The following is a 17,609-nucleotide window of genomic DNA, read 5'->3' on the forward strand; positions in this document are numbered from 1 at the left end:
CCTGTGTTGCCTTAGGGTTACTTGAAGGGCACGGTCACCGTCAGAAACAGCCTGCAGGTTTGGTGTCAGCGGCAGAAAAAAGGAATATAATTCTCTGACTCCAAAATCAGGGGTATGGTATCAGTCACATTTGCCAGACAAAACTGCTGATGGCTTAGTGTGGTTGACCCAAGCTGTAGGGCAGGAGACGAGTCCACCTGGACCAGTGGGGAGCTGGAGGCCCTGGAAGACCCACACTGAGGAGGATAGCAGATCTCTCTCCCCTAGCTTAACCTCAATTTAATACAAGCCTGGTTGCTGGCCAGGGGAAGTCCAGCCACTTTCCTTCCATGGGGACCTTTGGAAATGCATGTTGCTGGTGAGCAGAGTGAGGTTTGCAGCCATGGGACACCTGCACAACCCATACAATTAAAATGGCCAAACATCCCCCGCTGTGTCCTACCACCACACCTCTGGGCCAGATGGAGGAGATACCCCGGTGAGAGGAGCACCAGCAGCATTGAGCCAGCATCCTCCATTCCCGCCCGCCCTGCAAGGGACAGTCCCGAGCCACTGGGCACATGTGCCACCAGCGCCCGCCATGCTGGTGCAGTGAGATGGATGTGGGGAGGAGGAAGGACACCACAACAAACTATTTTTCCCTGCCTGAGTTCAAAGATACATTTCAGCTGTCTACTTACTGCTCCAGTCGGGTGAAAGCTCCTGGTGTCTGAAGGGGCTTTCTTGCTTCTCTTGGCATTATGGCCAAAATATCATTAAGACTCCTGTAGCTGGAACTGAGCTGTCAGTAAGAGAGAGAACTTGACTGAAGGCGTTTTTGCAACCAAGGGATTTTAATTTTTCCCCCCTTCTTCTGCCTTATCGAAGAGAAAGAAACATAACAAAAAACCAAGACAGGGATTTTTCAGCTAAATTTATTTCTTCCAGCATTTGCTGCAATGGGGACATGTTTAGGTTTGCTGTTTGCTTGCTGTTTGCAGGGAGGTTTATGAGCTATTCACATCAAATGTTAAGAAAAGCAATGGAGAGTAGAAAAAGCTGAAGGAGAGAGCTGGGTGCTCTGGGCTCCAGACTCAAAACCTGGGGCCAAGACTGCAGTCGCTTCTTTAGGTAAAAATTAGAATTGGTATCACCATAGTAGTGATACAGTGAACTCCACAGGTTTCAGCCAGGTTCATATAGACAACAAAGGAGTGGATTTTACAATCTTACAAAATATCTCAATATGCTGAATAATTGAATTAAATCTCAGAACATTCCCAGCAGGTTGGTCAGTGCCTCTGTCCATAGCTTGGACTTTTAAGTCAAGAGATAAAGAGAAATCAAGCAAAATGTCACACATTTCCTTTCTGGTTTTCAGACCTTTAAAATGAGACATAGGTCCCTTTCTGCAGCTTGACGAGAAGTGGAGAGTCCAGCACCATCACATGACTCCTGGACCTGGATATTTAAGGGTGGAGGACAAATGGGATTGCTGGCCAGGCTATAGGCTTTAGCATCTTATTTTTCAGCTGATTGATTACCAGCAATGAGCTCGAACCAGTTATTCTTACATCCCATCACTTCTCCCTGAACAGGGGAAAAATATAGTTCAGATCAAAATCTAGGGACAAAACTCCCCCACTCCCAGTCACTACCCAACTTTGGAAAACAAAGGAGATGCCCTCAGTCCACCAGATGCTTTTTGGGATAAGCTTTACCCAAAGAGCAGTCTTTTTTTTTTTTTTTTTAATACAGATCAAACCCCTAAGACCCCAGCGCAAATTCCCTGATGCTTGTTTGACTTCATTAGCACAAAAGCAAATGAAGGCGCTTTCCCCATTGTCCCGCTCCAGTGGAAGAGCACTGAAAAGGCAAAGTACCAGTGACCTGTGGAAACTCTCCCAGGCTGCTCCATCAGAGGGACAGAAAATATGCCATTACCTTCACAACTCTCAGCCGAGCTCTTTTGAGCCCCTTTTACCTGCTGAATTCCCACAGCTGTTTTGGGGAAGACAGAGTCCCCCCAGATTCAGGGCTGCATCCCCCAGGGCATGTGACAGTCACAGCTTTCCCAAAGGCCAATAGGGAGGCAAAGCCTATTGGGAAAAATCCATTTATTGCATTTCAAAAGCTTCATCCCACCTGACACTTGATCTGCTGGACCTGGTCATGGGCTGCTAGCCCCGACCCACTGGCTCATCCCTGTCCTGCAGTGTGGGACCGGGATGGGGGGCATGTATGTTTGCTTTAGGGTTGCTCTGAGTCTCAAAACGTTGACGTTTCCCACTGATGATCTTCTCCTCCACTGGGGTTTCCCTATTCCATGTATAGTGCTGAATACACAACAAAATCTGCAGGTGACATGAGATGCTGTAAAATCAACACGTTGCTGAGTGGTCTGATGCCATGCTTGCCAAACCAAAGGCTGCTTCCAAAAAAATCCCAGCCCTATGCCACGACAGTTCTGTAGGGTCATCGCTACCTGGTGGAAGACCACTGCTGCCTGAGTCTGTGGAGGAAAAACCAGGTCCATCCAAGGCTCCTTGCACGAGTCAGGATGGGGGCTCCGGGCAGCACCTGCCACCTCCGCTGCCTCCCACTCACCTACACAGCAGCACGGCTGCTCTGAAGGGTGTCATGAAAAGATCCCACCTTGCTTTGGGAGGAAGAAAAGAAAATGGCTTAGCTGTGGAGGGAAAGACAGCTACTATTTACTATTCAAATCAGGAGTCACTTCTGGGCACAGGTCAATGAGAAAGGGAAACTTTCAGGCTGAAAGGACATATGGGCTTTGGAGATTTTTGTCCAGAAATGGTGTTTACTAGCTTCATACACCCTCCATGGGCAAACACACCCCACAACGCCGGGCAGACTTCAAAAGGGCCCTTTCAGTGTGGCTGAGCAGAGGGAAGCTGGGGGTCTTGGGTGAGCTTAGCCAAAGATTATACACGTCTCTCTGGTTGAGGACAAAGCCCGGGCACCCAGGCAGCTGGGGGCCACAGGGAAACACACTCCTTCCCACAGATGCACAGTGGGTCAAGTGTGCCCGGTGGGATGCAACGCAAGCACAGGGCACCACCAGGTACAGCATCCTGGAGGTCATCAGTGGCTTTTCTCAAAGGTGAAATGGGGTCCACGGCCGTTGGTGCAGGCTGGGATGAGCCACAGCAAGGAGGGGTTTGGGGGTCCCCTGTGAGCTGGGTCTGTGGGGGATGCTCTGAACGTCTCAGGCAGGACCGCTCCCCTTCTGACTGTGATCAGCCAACACGTGGCAAAAACATGTCGCGCTCAACATCCTTTCATAATGGAAAAACATCCAAAGAATCTGCCCAGACGCTCTCAGTGTGCTGAGCATCAAAAGTGTTTCGAATCAGCAAGTTTCCACATGGTGTGTGTGGGGGTCCTCACTTTATTTAACCTCTACTTTTATGTTATGTCAAGATATTCCCACAACTTCAGTTTTATTTAATATTATGTTCGTGCAGGATTTGGTGTTTACTCACATCCTTTGACGTCATGACGCCAAAATTATCCGCAGATAATTTTGACTTTCCAGTCAGATTTACACCAAACCACATTTCAAACTGCAGGAATTCCCCTGGGGTCAGAAATACTTTTGGGGGCTTTTGCTTTTCTCCAGTCTCCTTGAAGGAAGGATCTGTCATGAGCAAAGGTCCCATCCTTGCCTTGGGGCAGGATGACAGCATGGGAGTAGGAGGGTGGACAACCCCATCCATCCACCCATCCATCCACCCCTGCCCAGGTACACTGAGCAGGCAACACCATGGTAATGTCCCTCTCCTCACATCAGCAAAGTATTCAGGCTGTATCAGATACGATGGAAAAATGTGGGTGCAGATTTCTCCTGCTCCTCCAGAGCAAAGCATGAGTAAGGATGAAACCATGATGCCGTAACAAACCCACTTTTCATCCTCCTCAACCTCCAGGCTGATTGCTGGATGCCGGACTAGATACTGATGGAAACCCAAAACTCCCCACCCTGCCAAGTGCAGAGATATAAACCAGAGGAAGAAACCAATAGGTTTAACTGTTTCCCACAATACCCAGGAATGAGATGGGAGCAAGATGGGCACCTGCACACTGCTGAGACTCAAACCAGTGGTCCCCAGGGGACCACAGCAGTTCCCCATTATTCCCCCAAGCCCAGCATTTTCCCACATCTGAAGCCAAGCAGCGCTAAACCGCACACATACTGAAGCCCACAAGCCAAACTGTAACACTTCTCCTATCTCCTGCAAGAAAGAAATTTTTAGAAAGGAAGAAAAAGTCAAGATTTGGTTCAGGTTTAGAGTGAAAGTTTGGTCTGACCGTTTAAGAGCTCGATTACTCCTCACTACCATACTTACACGCATACATGCTTAAATTAATAAAGAACTATGTTTAAGGCAGTCAAAGTGGCTTCAGATGTGAGCCACTTCAACAGCCCATTATCAGCATCGTGTTTGTTTTTCCATATTGACCATGTGTGTAATATAATCCTTGTTTATGATAATTGATTTTCTTTGGACTGCCTTCCTGGGAATAATATGCACACTTTTTAACTCTCGTTTTAAAGATCAAATGGCATTTAGGCCTGGTGATTTGAATCTGAGTTGGTCAGAGCATTTAATACAATAAGAGTGAGCTTAAAAGCAAGCAGTTAAACCCTGGATATTTTTCTTATTGCATAGCCTGAAAACCCTTGAATTGAGAGGGAAGTTTGCATCTATTTTCTTGTCGTCTATTTTAAAAGCTGTCAGAGTTGGTTAGTCTCTCTTAAAATTAGTCCTTTGGATCATCTTCTTACTAAAAACAAAATCTGAGCTTTTTTTTTTTTTTAAAGCGATAGCGGATTAGGGCAAGAAGCTTTGTTTAGCTAAAGCGAGGGATTAGAGGAGATTTGCCCCCATAAAGTTGTGGTTTGATGGTGCTTTTATCCCTGGATGTTGCTAAAGCTGTGTTGCTTCAGGATTAGGAGCATACAAAGAGTCTCCTTGTGCTGTTTCACAGCCAAGAGAAAGACAGAGGGGAGAGGGAGAGACAGGGGAACACATGCAACAGAATTGGGAATTCCTTGGTCACACAAATCTAAAGTTTAACCCCCCTGACACAAACTTTGCCGGACATGTTGTGAATGCGAGATGGCCAGACCTCTAGTGGGAGCGGTGGATGGTGGAGCAGAGCGGGTGAGACCGCCTGCACCACCACCTCTCAACCTCCTGCCAGTGACTTTCCTCCAAAATGAGCAAAATTCAGCTGGGGTTGGCGAGAGAAAGGCAAGGGGAAGGCAAGACCTCAGTGGGACTTGGGCAGCATTTCTCCCAGCTGAAACTTGGACCACCAGCAGCAAACCCTGGTGAAAAGAAGCCACAGCACTGCTCTAGGCATGCTGGCATCCAGCATCGAGAGACAAAGGCATCTCATTTATTTAAACACTGGCCAGCTGTGTAAGGGGCTGGCAATTCTCAGCCTTCCCACCTTTGAAAGATGCTTAAATCGTGGCGTGTGCTGATGAGGTGTCCCCTCCGGGCCAGAGCCAGGTCCTGAGCCAGCTCTGCCATGGGTCTGAGAGGCAACAGAAAAAGTGGAAAAGTCCCACATAACAATAGCCTTGCAAAACAGCTTTAAATAAAATTTAAAAAACCAAGACCAAGCAGCAAGTGGTGATGGCACATCAGTTCCACTTCCCACAGGCCTTCCAAGCATTAGGAGACAGCCTGTTTTTTTTGGCAGGAGGTGGAGAACCTCCAAAAACCTGGAGTTTTATACATATGGGAGACTTACCCCTAGACAAATCAAAACACAAAGGGGCTTTGCACTTGCCAGCCACTCCTGCGCGATAAGATCATTTCAAAAGCAGGGATGAACGGCAGGAAAAAAACAAACCCCAAGTCAAATCCAGCAAAACTTCTGACAGGCAACTTACTTCAACCCTTCAGCAGTACATCCCCCTGCTTTTTATTTATTTAGGGGAACACAGGGTCATGTCTCGATACCCACAGCCCTTGTAGCAAAGCTGTGAGAATAGATGTGCAGCACCACATCAGCTGCGGGGTCTAGGGGCTCCTCGCCCTGCCAACACCAGTGTGTGACCCTGCATAACTGTGCTGGAATGAAAAAAGAAGCATCCTTGCTTATATGGAGTGAGAGAATCAGGCTCTTCTCTTCAAAACAGGAAATTAAATTTCATTAAGAGGGATAATACCCGTTAAAAAGAAAACCTAGAAATCCCTCTAGTGACTAGCAGGCTATTACAACAGATTTTTCTGGAAAGCCAAGTCATTCTGAAGGTCTGTGACTTTATCAAAAGACATTCTGGATGATAAATGATATAGTCTGGGGAGTGTAGGTTATGCACACGCACTTGCACATGTATTTGAACATGGGTATACAAGTGTGTTCATATGTATGTTTTTAAGCAAACATCTTTGCTTGTTTGACCTGATAACCAATGGCTGGTTGAGAAGTTTTGTTAAAACCAAAGGGATGCTAAGCCCATGCAGGAAAAATACCCATGACAGCACACTAGGCAAATTACCTCGTTTAAAGCCATTATAACTAACAGATAAGTCATCGTTTGACAAAAATACCAAAGAACAATATGAGAGTGGTGTTATGTGAATAAAACAAAATTTCCCCAAGCCAGTGGAGGTGCACCATGGGCTCTCACTAACCAGGCTTCATTTGATGGGTCACCAACGCTGAGCCAAGCTCCATCACCCATCAACCTGCTCCAGCCATGCTCAGCCCTGCCATGTGTCTGCCCTGAGGAAATCTGCACTCATCCCGAGGAAATTTAGCTTTTTCTATACTTTTTTTGGGTCCAAAATACAGTTAAAGAAACTGGAGATTTCATATTTCCTGCAGAAAAGCAATTGCAGAGGACAGAAGTACACTTGGAAAAGTCAGAACATTTTATTTTTCAGGGGGAATAAATAAGAGTGCAGTGCTCTGAAAACCTGTTCTGTTTTGGTTTTCCCTTTGCTTTGTCATAAGAAAATGAATTTCCATGTTTCCGTGTTTCTCTGATGCATTTAGGGCTTTGTAGCCTGGTTTACCTCTTCTCCTGCAGCTCCTGCTTTCTAGCCAGGCTGCATTTCCAGTACTAGACTGAAGGTCAGGCAGGTTTCCTTGATGCACCAAAAAAAGTCAAGTAGATACTAGCACAATGCTTTCTGGGAGGTGTAGTTTCCCATAAACACCACACTGGTGTGAGCCCACACGGCAGATATTCAGCTCTCTGACAGCAATGCTCCACCCGGAAATAAAAGCTAATTTTCCCTTTCTTGACTTGTAAATACATGTTTTGCAACCAATAAAATAAATCCCAAATAATCAAATTCAGGTGGATCAACCCCAAAACTGGACCGACCTCTGATTTTTTTCAGTGTTGATATTTCAGTCCACATTTACCCCTCCGAAGGGTGGTATATTTGGGGGGGGGGGGGCAGACACAGAAATCACCCAACAGTTCTCATAGCAAGCTCTCCTGCTCTTTTTTGCTTCCTTCACATGTGCAAGCTGTCAAGATGCCCAAGGCTTTTCCTTCCTTGTGTTGGGGTGAAACAGAGGTACAACAGCCCACACACTGGGAGGCACTGACGATACTTCCTAAAGTTGGCGTCCCACTCCTGCTGCTGGAAGGGAGCATGAAGTGGGGACTGGACCCTGGGTGAGCTGGCTGACCCCAAAACAACCATGTTATGGGGTGTCATTGTACCAGCAGTTTGCAGAGTAGCTAGAGGTGGTGGGATGGGTGGGAAGTGCATCCTCCCAGGATGGGCAAAAGATGCTTGGAAAGCTGCTCCTCTGGAGAAAGGTTTTTCCATCTCACGCTTGCTGGTGCCCGGCAGCTCCTCCCCACCGCTGCATGGGGGAATGCCCTTCCCCTCAGCTCACAGCAACTGACTGGGAGGGTGAATAAAACCCCAGGCTGGTGTGGAGTACAGAAGCCATCTGTCTCTTGTGCATCTGAATGCTGAGCTTTTATCCAAGCAGCCCTCACCTCCACAGCTACAGCAATGTCACTTGTTCGCTCCCTCCGAGTCCATCCTCCCAAGCATCCTAACACATGGACGTTTCAGCTCCCTGAGATTATTTCACTATTGATTAAGTGCTCTATCAGCTGCAGCTACTGCAAGAGGAACCATAAACCTGCAGGATAACAAAACCTGTGCGACTGGGGAGAAGATGCAAAAGCCTTCCTCTCCTCTGCACCAGCCTGGCAGCATTTTCCTTCCCTTGTGGGGCACTTGCCAGCAGCAGAGCACTGTGACTTAGGGACAACCCTCCTTAAACAACAAGCATTTGCACTCCAGCATCTTTGCATCATATGACCTTCAAAACAAATCAGAAGGTAAAATAAACACATAAAAGCAGCTGGGGTATTTGGCCTGACTGAACTCCATCAGGGCTGTGGAGGTGGAGGAATGCATTATCAGTTCCGAGCAATTTTTGATTTTTCCCCAGTGTGGGACTGCAGAAGTGGCCTTATTGAAAGGCCAGAATCTGCTTCTATTTCAACCAGTGACAGGTACATTTATATTAAGTTGATTCCCCCTTGAAATTACCCAAGTTTAAAGAATTATCTGTCTGCAAGGGAAAAAAAAAAAAAGTGCATCAGCAGTGGCTGTTCGGGATGATGTTCTGGGTTTGGAAATTACCTATTTAAGTCAATAAATGGGTTAGGAGGGGGAGAAGGAAAGGAAGGTAGAGTTTGTGGTTCTTAATCATAGCTTCGTGGGGTTTAGCTGCTCTCCCACTGTTGAAAAATGTTTCAAAAAGCAAAATAAATGATCTTCTAGTTACTAAAGTATTGATTTTGCCTACATCCAGTAATAAAGAGCAAGTCACCTGTAGGTAAAACTCTTGTAAAATATATTTGATACTATAATAGTCTGGAGATAGAGTTACATGCAGCTGTGAGAGGCAGAGGGATGACAAATCATTTCTAATAAGGTGTTTACCTAACATATTTCATGTCAGGTGTTACCCAAAGCTAAGCGGGGCTCTTTTTCCTTCCCCCTCCTCTGTCCTCCCCTCAGAGAAACCCACCACAGCAGTGGGGTGGCACGGGGGATGGCATCGCGGTGGGTCAGCTTGGCTGCTGCCTGCAGCCAATGCAACCCTACAACAGGGACCAGTGCGGGGAAACTGGGCTGAAACGCTTCCTGCGGCTGCTCAAAACACAACGCAAGGGCTGGGGCTACTATTGCACAAGTGCTGGTGGAGGTGGCCACTGAGCCACTGATCTGAGAGGGAGAGTTCGTTTTCCCCAACCCTCCTGTGTCCTTGAAATTTCTCCTGCAGAAAACATGGCTAGCCTGGCTTTGTGCCTGGGAGATGGATTTTATCCCCCAGGAAACGTATCTGTCATTTTGCTCAGAGGTAAGTACAAAATAAATGCAGTCACGCATTTGAGCACCTGTTACCGAAGGACCGAACTCAGTGCTAAATGATGTAAATCTAGATAAATATCATCACTTTGAATAAATTACTTTGAATTTACAGCAGTGAAACAGAGGTGAACTGCGTCCAGCCTTGCTGCCAGGACAGGCAGGGCTTGCACTGATGTCCATGAGACCAATATTTGGACCAATATTTATGAAAAGATGGTTAAGGAGATCCAACTCTGAGTCTGATCTGCTAGGTGAGGGCCAAATCTTTAGTGCCAATGGCAAAGCCCTCCTTCAGTTCACTGATAGGAGGCTGGAATAACACTCCTCTCAATATACATAGGGCCTGGGACCACATTCAGATGCAACCAAGCTGCAAGAGCAATGTCCCTCCCAAGGGTAAGCAGAATTGGAGCTCTGGAGGACAAACCACAGCAGATGGTGATGCTGGATTCAGAGCCTCCCCCAGTACAGCGTTAGACCTCAGCTAAGGAAAGAAAGGGCTATTGCAATGGCTTAAGGGTTCAGGAAAACCACAGCTGGAAACTCCTTTGTTGCCTCAGGCTTCTTACAAGACCTTGTACCCACACAGGTAGGTGCATCGTGTCATTCCCAGAGAAAGCAAGTCCTCTTACGGACTAATCTTGTGCTCTTAAATACAATAAAAAATCCCCGCAGCTAACTGCAGCTGCCTGAATCACCGAGCCAAGCAGAGACAGAGTTTCCGTTGCTGCTTACATGGGATGGGGCTCTAGCTAGAGAAACCAGAGCCTCCCCACGCCAAGTCCATAGGCAGGACCTGAACTGAAGCAACTTTCTGGAGTTTCTGTTCAGCCTGGATATTTCCAGCACTCCAGGAGCTGGAGAACCAGCTCCAGAAACTGTAGCAACCCTATCACAACCTCCCTCCATGTCCACATGACTTCCACAAGTCTCACCAGGGTTTAAATAACAAACCAGAGCGTAGTGGCCAGTGGTGAGCTCCTCACCTCTCAAAGAAGCGAGGTAAGGCTTTTCTGGCAAAGAAATGCCTGTCAGAGGAGAGGCAGCATCCCACCATGTGTCCAACGAGTGTGGAAAATATTAAAATCACAGGTGGACCCAGGCCATCAAGGATGTCTGTGAGGGTGGGTGGGTGGATTTGGTCACACCAGGTTTCGGCATGACCATTGCAAAGCCCCAATAAATTATTTCCCCCAAAATTAATCCATGGGAGAGACAGACGCAAAAAACCCAAACATGTTGGCCACCCTTCACAGGGGGACTGGGCAGCAGAAGATGGGCTGAACCTTCAGCCTGTGCTCAAGCCCTCCTGAACTATGGACCTGACCAAACAGTGGCGTGTTTTCAGCATTTAATTGCATTTTTCCTGTAAAACACACCAAAAAATGTTTTAAAAGTAAATTTCAGCAAAATATGAAGGTGAAGGGTCTGGAATGACATTAAATTGTCATTACTGAAGTCTTATCGGGGAGGCAGAACATTTTGCTCAGATCTCAAAACCAAGGAGCTACCAGGTCTTTTTGGCCATGTGGTGGTTGACAATCCAACCTCCTGTTCACGCTATCTCGTTGACATGACCTGGGAGATGTCATCTGCCCACAGCGCATCCTCGGAGGAGAAAGGAGGTGTCTCATACCTGAACTACAACTGCAACACACCACAGCAGCAGTCGAATCATAACCGCCCACATTTTTTCCCTGGTTGGCTTCTTTTTTTCCAGGCTATTAAGTTATTTTGGGGGTGGCTTCAAATTCCTGATCAAAATCCAAATCTTCTGTAAGGTGGATATTTTTTAAACCAACTCCACTCATTTAGATAACCTTTTTTAAGCAAAGAATGACATTTCCCTTGGCTTTAGACTGAAAGTTAAAAATTGGATGACAAGGACTAGCTTGGGCACTGGATGGTCCCAGACCAGAGGAAAGCCATGGATGAAGGGCTCTGGATCCAAACCAGGTGTTAACACACAGGGAAATTTTTGTGCATCAATTCAGAAGAGAAAATTAACAGCATTTTAGATCGAATAGAAATAGTTTTGATATAGTATTGCAAATTTTCTGTTTTGTCAATCCTTTCTAGGCAGCCTGTAAAAACAAAGGATGGAGAACACCTGTGTCTTTGCCACAGAGCATTCCAGGCATGGGGTGTCCCCGTGGGAAGCCGGACCCTGAAGGCCATCATTCCCAGGAGGACAGAGACACGTCCAAGGGAGGCCTGTCTTCCCAGCTCTGCCCCTGGCACTGGAGGTGGTGCTGGGCGCATCGCCCCGCTATTTATTGCCTTTTCTCATCACCTTTCCCACTTATCTCTTTTGCCCTGGATGCCCTCCTTTTCCTCACTTCATCGGCAGCTCCTGGGCTAGGAAAGGCTCCCTGTTCAGTAGGACTCTCTGAACACAGCTGGGATTCACTGAATAAATAAATAAGTAGATCTGCCCGTCATAACTATACTTTAAATTCCCTGCACGGAAGAGACTTCCCCTTTACATTCTCTCAGCTAACACTTCTACCAGGAACCAGAGGCTGAAAAAATTGATCTCTTTGGCTGTTTTCACCTAATACTCTTGGTAGATTTGATTCCTTACAGGTATTTTTTAAAAAATAGGCTAAACTAAGGAAGGGCTTATTACAGTTACAAACTGCAGTTAATAGCAAAAAAGAGAAATTCCCTTGGCTGCTTTTGAAAGAAGGATGAAGCCAGTGGGGGAATATGAAGCATTTTTTACCCAAACACATGAAACTAGTTATTAGCACAATTAAGGAAGAGCAGAAACCGGAGGAGGAGCTGACCGTGCTTTGCATCTCATGATATTCAGCTCACCTTCTACTCGAGGGGCAAAATTATAAACCCACATGCCTCTGCAGTCAAAGTATAAACTTTAGGTCTAAGATGGAAGAGTTCTCTAACTCTTGTCAGAGGAATGAAAGGCTAGATGAAGAACTGGAGGAAGTGTAAGAAAGCAAGCAGGAGAGAGGTGTTGGGTTCCCTTTAAAGCAGGTACCTAAATCTGAGGATTTTTTTTTAAACCCTCTTTAAGATGAAGGCTCTGCTAATAACATGTCCAGAAGATGGCTCCTGGCAAATTGCTTTGTTATTCTTGTCAAAAAAAAAAGTCCCTTGGAAGCAGTCAATTTTAAACCATATATCAAAATGATTAATTGCCCTTAAATGAGCAGATGTTGAAGTACCCTTGAATGGGGCTAACGCCTTTTTGGATTGCAAACATAATGTATTCATGGACTTGGAAAAATATCATTAGGGCTATTAATTAGCTATAAGCACCAAAAGCTTTGGTGACTCCAAGGTGTTCACTTTCTTTCTTTTTTTTTTTTTTTCTTCTTTTTAAGACTTAAGGGGGAACAACTGGTTTTGCAGGTATAAGGTTAGCAGGTATTTTTTTAATGCTGTGCAGAAAACCTTGCCAAGTAACTCATATTGGAAAAACTGGAAGAAATACTGGCTGACCTCTAAATATGGGTAGGAACTACCCACAACAGCCAGGACTTGAGGAGAGAGCACAAGTATAGTGGAGCAAAGAAAGAGAAAGGGAGGGAATAAAAGAAAGAAGCCTGACATTGCAGGAGGCTGCTTAGGATAGAATTCTACTCTCAGCCAAAGGAAAATGTGCTAAACCTCAAATGTTGCATGAAGGTTTGCATCGTTTTTTGGGGGAAAATTTGTGTCCTCCTAATTTGGGAAGAAAGGAACTTTTACTGCACAGCTGACCCTGCAGGAAAAAAATACAAATTCCTCTTCCCCCTAATCTTACTTTCCTCCAAACCTCCAAGAGCAAAAGGAGAAATGTAGCAAGCTGTGGCTGAAGACTTTTTAGTAACAGAAAATCCTTAAAAAGTGAGCCTGTTTTGGTCTCTTTTCAAATACTGCATCAAATATATTTTCAATGAATTCATGGAAAAAAAGGAGGCAGGGAAGAGAAAAAAAAACTTTTTAAATCTGTTTAAGTTTATAAACAAGATTAAAGAAACAATGTCAAGGGTCTTATGGAAATGGTGATAGTGCCCCTTTAAATAAGAGCAAGTGGAGATTTTCTATATCACTGTGCAGTTTAAATCTTTCTTGATGGACCGGACACTAGTCCTCCTTAAATCCTTCAGAAAGCTGCTTTAAGGAAAAAGGCTGCGAGGAATTTCTTCTCGCTTTAATTGCTTAAGAAACGGTTCCCACAATGAGCTGTGGCCTAGATTTGCCTCTCATTTAAGTTCTGATTTTTAAAAGTTCACAAGTTAATCCCCTTTCGGTCTCACACGAATGCGGTTGGCGTCGGGGACAAAGTACTGGACAATGTCTGGAACATTTCAAACCCCCAAAAGATGCCCCATACCAAAAAAAAACCACAAAACCCAAACCCAAAACCCACACACACACAAAAAAAAAAAAAAAAAAAAAAAAAAAAAGAACAACCCCCCCCAAAAAAACCAAACAAAAAATTAAACCCCAAAACAAAACCAAGCAAAGTGGCCTTGATTTAGTTAAGCACTATTTTAAGACCTTGTTGCCATTATAGTTTGAGGCAAGTAAAATCTTCTTGCACTGTATCTGAGGAAGGTCCAGGGGTAAGGAATTTTGTCAGTGGCTGCAGTTTTCTTCCTTGTCCACCTTTCAAGGACGGAGCTTTATTTTTCTTTATTCAACCTAAAATGAAATGTCTGCACCTCTAGCACGGTTTACTGTCCTGCCAAGAGATGTGATCAAATTCACAAAAACCAGAGAGGGCGAGAAGGAGGGAGTTAATGCATTAGCTGTTTAAAACATAACCAGCTTGGCTTTGATTTTAGTTGTTCTAAAGGAAACTGCCACGATTTCTGTGCAAACAAACTCAGTTCTGGGTGTATGGGGATGGGAGGGTGTGCATAAAATATCGAGATATGGAAATTACATTTTAAATAAAATGAGGAAGGCACAATTTTCTTCCAACATTATGCCATGTTCATCCCACTGATTTTTTGATTTTTAATTTTTTTTTCCCAAAAAGCAGCTTTCAAATTGAAAGTAGCAGCTGTCCTTCCCGTTATGCAGGTTAGGGGGTTCAGAGCCTACATGGAAACCTGAAATTCCCGGTTCACTTGGAAAGACATAGAAAATGATCTTTGAAGGGGATTTTTTGGTACATACATGGACCCAGCCAGTTAGCCAAAATACTACCGTTAATATCAGGGAAACCTGAAATGTCTTTTCTACTTGGCAAACTAACAAATTCCTCCCACCCCGCCTTGTGGTGCAGGATCAAGCCGGGGTGGCAAATTTATCTATTTCCATATTTCATTTCGTTCTGCGGTGCAAAACTTACACAGAAAATATCGCCCGATTTCTGCTCCATTCTCCCCCAGTGTTGTTTTGATGTTGTTTTTTTTTTAATTGTGGTTGTTATTGTTATTTTCTTGGCGGGGGTGGAAACAGCCATTCTCGCCCAGAGGTTCAGCGCCGGACCCGGCGCCGGCCGCGAGTTTGCGGAGCCCCGGGCTGGACGGGGCGGCTGAGGAGGGAGCGGAGGGGGCGGGGAGCGGGGACACCCCCCGCTGCAAACCGCCCCTTGCCGGGGCTGCCTTTCCCCCTGCTCAGCCCGCATCCCCCCCTCGGCTCCCGCGTTTGGGAGAAGAAACTCCGGTAATGTCGGCACAACCGGTACCGATTCCCTGATGCTGCGGCCACATCGATACCTCGGGGCGGGGGTGAATGTGACGGATCCGTTCTGCGGGCAGACCGGGGTGACTTCTCCCAGCTGCGCTAAATGCACTATTTAGTCGTTTCTGCGAAGAAGCGCTGAATTAAACGCAATTATGTATTTATAAGGGGTGCTTAAACAGCAGAAATCCCGTCGCTGGAGAGCTCGCAAAGATTTTCTGAAGACAGGGGGAAACTTATTATTTCTTCGGGGGGTGGGGGGAAGGGGGGAATTAAATATAAGGAATTTTCATCGAAGCAATCATAAAATATCCCGTGCTTAATAGCTCAGCGAGCAGCAGGGCGAGACAATGGTAAAACGGCGGGCGGAGGGGCTGGGGTTTGTGCCTGGGCTGCAAGAGACAATTCGGAAACAGCCGAGGAGACGCACTGTCCCCACCCCGGCGGGCACAGCCCCCCCGGCACAGGGGGAGACCCTGCCCCGCTGCACCCAGCGGAGGAGCCCTGCAAAGTTTGCCGGTGACTTGAGCAGATTTGGGCACCCCGGGGTTGCGGTTTGTGCCGCAGTTCCTGCGAGCTACAGGTCGGCGGGGCTGCTGGCAGCCAGGCTTTGGGGGGCGAGGGGGGGCTTCTACGGGGGTCACTGAATTTTGGGAAGTATCGCCTGCCTGCTCCCCGCCGCCCCCCGTTTCAACTCGTTGTGATTAGCCAAGTAGGGAAGGCAGCGGTTGTAAACTCGGGGGGTGGTATCCTTTGCAGAGTCACCCCCCAAAAAAGCAAGGAGGGCGATTCCCCGCAGGCTTTGCGAGGGGGTCCCCAGGCCACCCCAGGCACGGAGCCCCGAAAAACGCCCCCGAAAAGCGATAACGGCACCCAAAGCGCCGAGTTTCGCCCGATCGGTTTAATCCGGGCAAAAGCGGGCGGTTATTAATTAGAGATGCGGGGAAGGCAGCGTGCGGGGCTCCCCGCTGTCCTGGGGAGCAAGCGGCACTTCGGCGGAGCGAGGGCTGGAATGGGTTTCAATAGCTTCACCCTCCTTCTCCTTCCCGAGACAATCACTTGGTACCCCATAACATCGGGTAAAAATAAAATATATTTATATACACACAGAGACACGCTAAAAATAAATACAAGAAAGTGGCACTTGGAGCCTTCTGGTGTCCTGAGCCAGACCGACCCCCCCCTTTTTTTTTGGTCAGAATTTGTACAAAATATCAAGCTCAAATTAAAAGGTCCTCTCCCCCCCCCCCCCCCCCCCCTTATTCTTTCTTGTTCCCTTAATTCCTGTCTAAACGGTTTTGCTCTGGGAGAAGAAATCTTTTCTATAGGAGGGAGAGAGGAAAAAAAAACCTTCAAGAAGAGAAGGGTATTATTGTTTTAATCCTCTTACCCGCAGTCATTTTAAAACAGGGTGTTTTGGAGCCTGAAATGGCGTCTCGTCTCCCAATCCCATCCTAAATCCTCCTGGGCTGGGAGAGAATCTAAAGGCAAGGAGCTGGCATCTATTAGCAATCTCTGTAAAGGCTTTAAACTGCTCTTTCTGCTGCGAAGGCATGGCAAAGCTGAAAAGCAAACACAACCACCGCTCCGGTTAGTGAGCTCTGCCAGATCACCAGCCCGGCCGTGGACGGGCAGGTACCTGCGGAACCCCGCAGACAGAGAAAGAAAGAAAAAATAGAAAAGGAAAAGCTGATTTTCCTCTTTTTACATCCCGAAAAAAAATATTTCGGGGAAGAGTATGAAAATTTTTTTTTTTTAAAAGGCAGGAGATGCGTTCACTGGTGGTTCCTTCTCCGGCGAAGCCCCGTGGCCTCCCCTCCTCGCCCGCTTTCCCTCCCTGTCCCTGTCCCCCCGCACCGGCAGGGCCGCCTGCCCGTGTGCTCCCGGCTGCCGGCGCGGAGCTTCCCCGACGGGGCGGGCTGCGGGCACGCCGCCCACAGCTCCTCGGGGCTCTTTCCATTATTCCCAATTTTATCTCTCGGTGTCACATCCGTCCGTCCGTCCGCCCCCCTTCCCCTCTTTTGAAGAGCAGCCGAGGGGTGCAGCAGGCGAAGCTGGGACAGCGAGGGGGCCGGGAGGAGGCTAGGGGCTCTGTAATTAACGCTGGGAGATTATCTCCACCAGCACCGCCACGCAGGGGCTGTCGCGGGAGAGGGAAACTTCAGGGTCTGCTCCGGCGTGGTGCTAAGCAGGGGGCGCGGAAGGAGGCATAGCCTCCCTCCCCTATGCCTTACAGACCCCATCACCCCCAACCCCCCCCAACCCCCGCCCCGGGTCTAGCCCTCCTCCCTCCACCAGCATCCCATCCACTCCCAGGGATTTAATTAGGCGTTTACACCTCGGCTTGGAGTAAATGACTGGTAAGAAGTGGTGGGGGTGGGGGGTGTATCAGCAGCCCCGTTTTGATTGACAGGGTGGAGGACCATTGAAAATCTTGCTGGGTAGCTCCCGGGTCGCTATGAAGCTCCTTTTAAAAATCCTTCTTCAATGCTGCCTCCCGGTAGATGGCAGCTCCGCCGGGCGCGGAGGCAGCGCGCAGGCAGCGCGGGCCGATGGAGTAGGGCGGCCCGGGGCGCAGCGCCGCGC

At 47.4% G+C, this 17,609-nt stretch overlaps 1 protein-coding gene across 1 annotated transcript in view; it reads left to right on the plus strand.

Annotated features, from left to right (window-relative positions):
- The first annotated feature begins 296 nt into the window (after positions 1-296).
- The window catches only part of DMBX1 (diencephalon/mesencephalon homeobox 1), a 47,738-nt gene continuing 30,425 nt past the window's right edge, over positions 297-17,609 (plus strand). Inside the window, 1 exon segment of the mRNA XM_080406837.1 lies at positions 297-17,608. Within this exon segment, the coding sequence (XP_080262963.1) occupies positions 17,511-17,608 (98 nt within the window). The 5' untranslated portion in view covers positions 297-17,510.

The sequence above is a fragment of the Falco punctatus genome, assembly GCF_963210335.1.
Source record: "Falco punctatus genome assembly, chromosome: 11".
Classification (NCBI taxonomy): Eukaryota; Metazoa; Chordata; class Aves; order Falconiformes; family Falconidae; genus Falco; species Falco punctatus.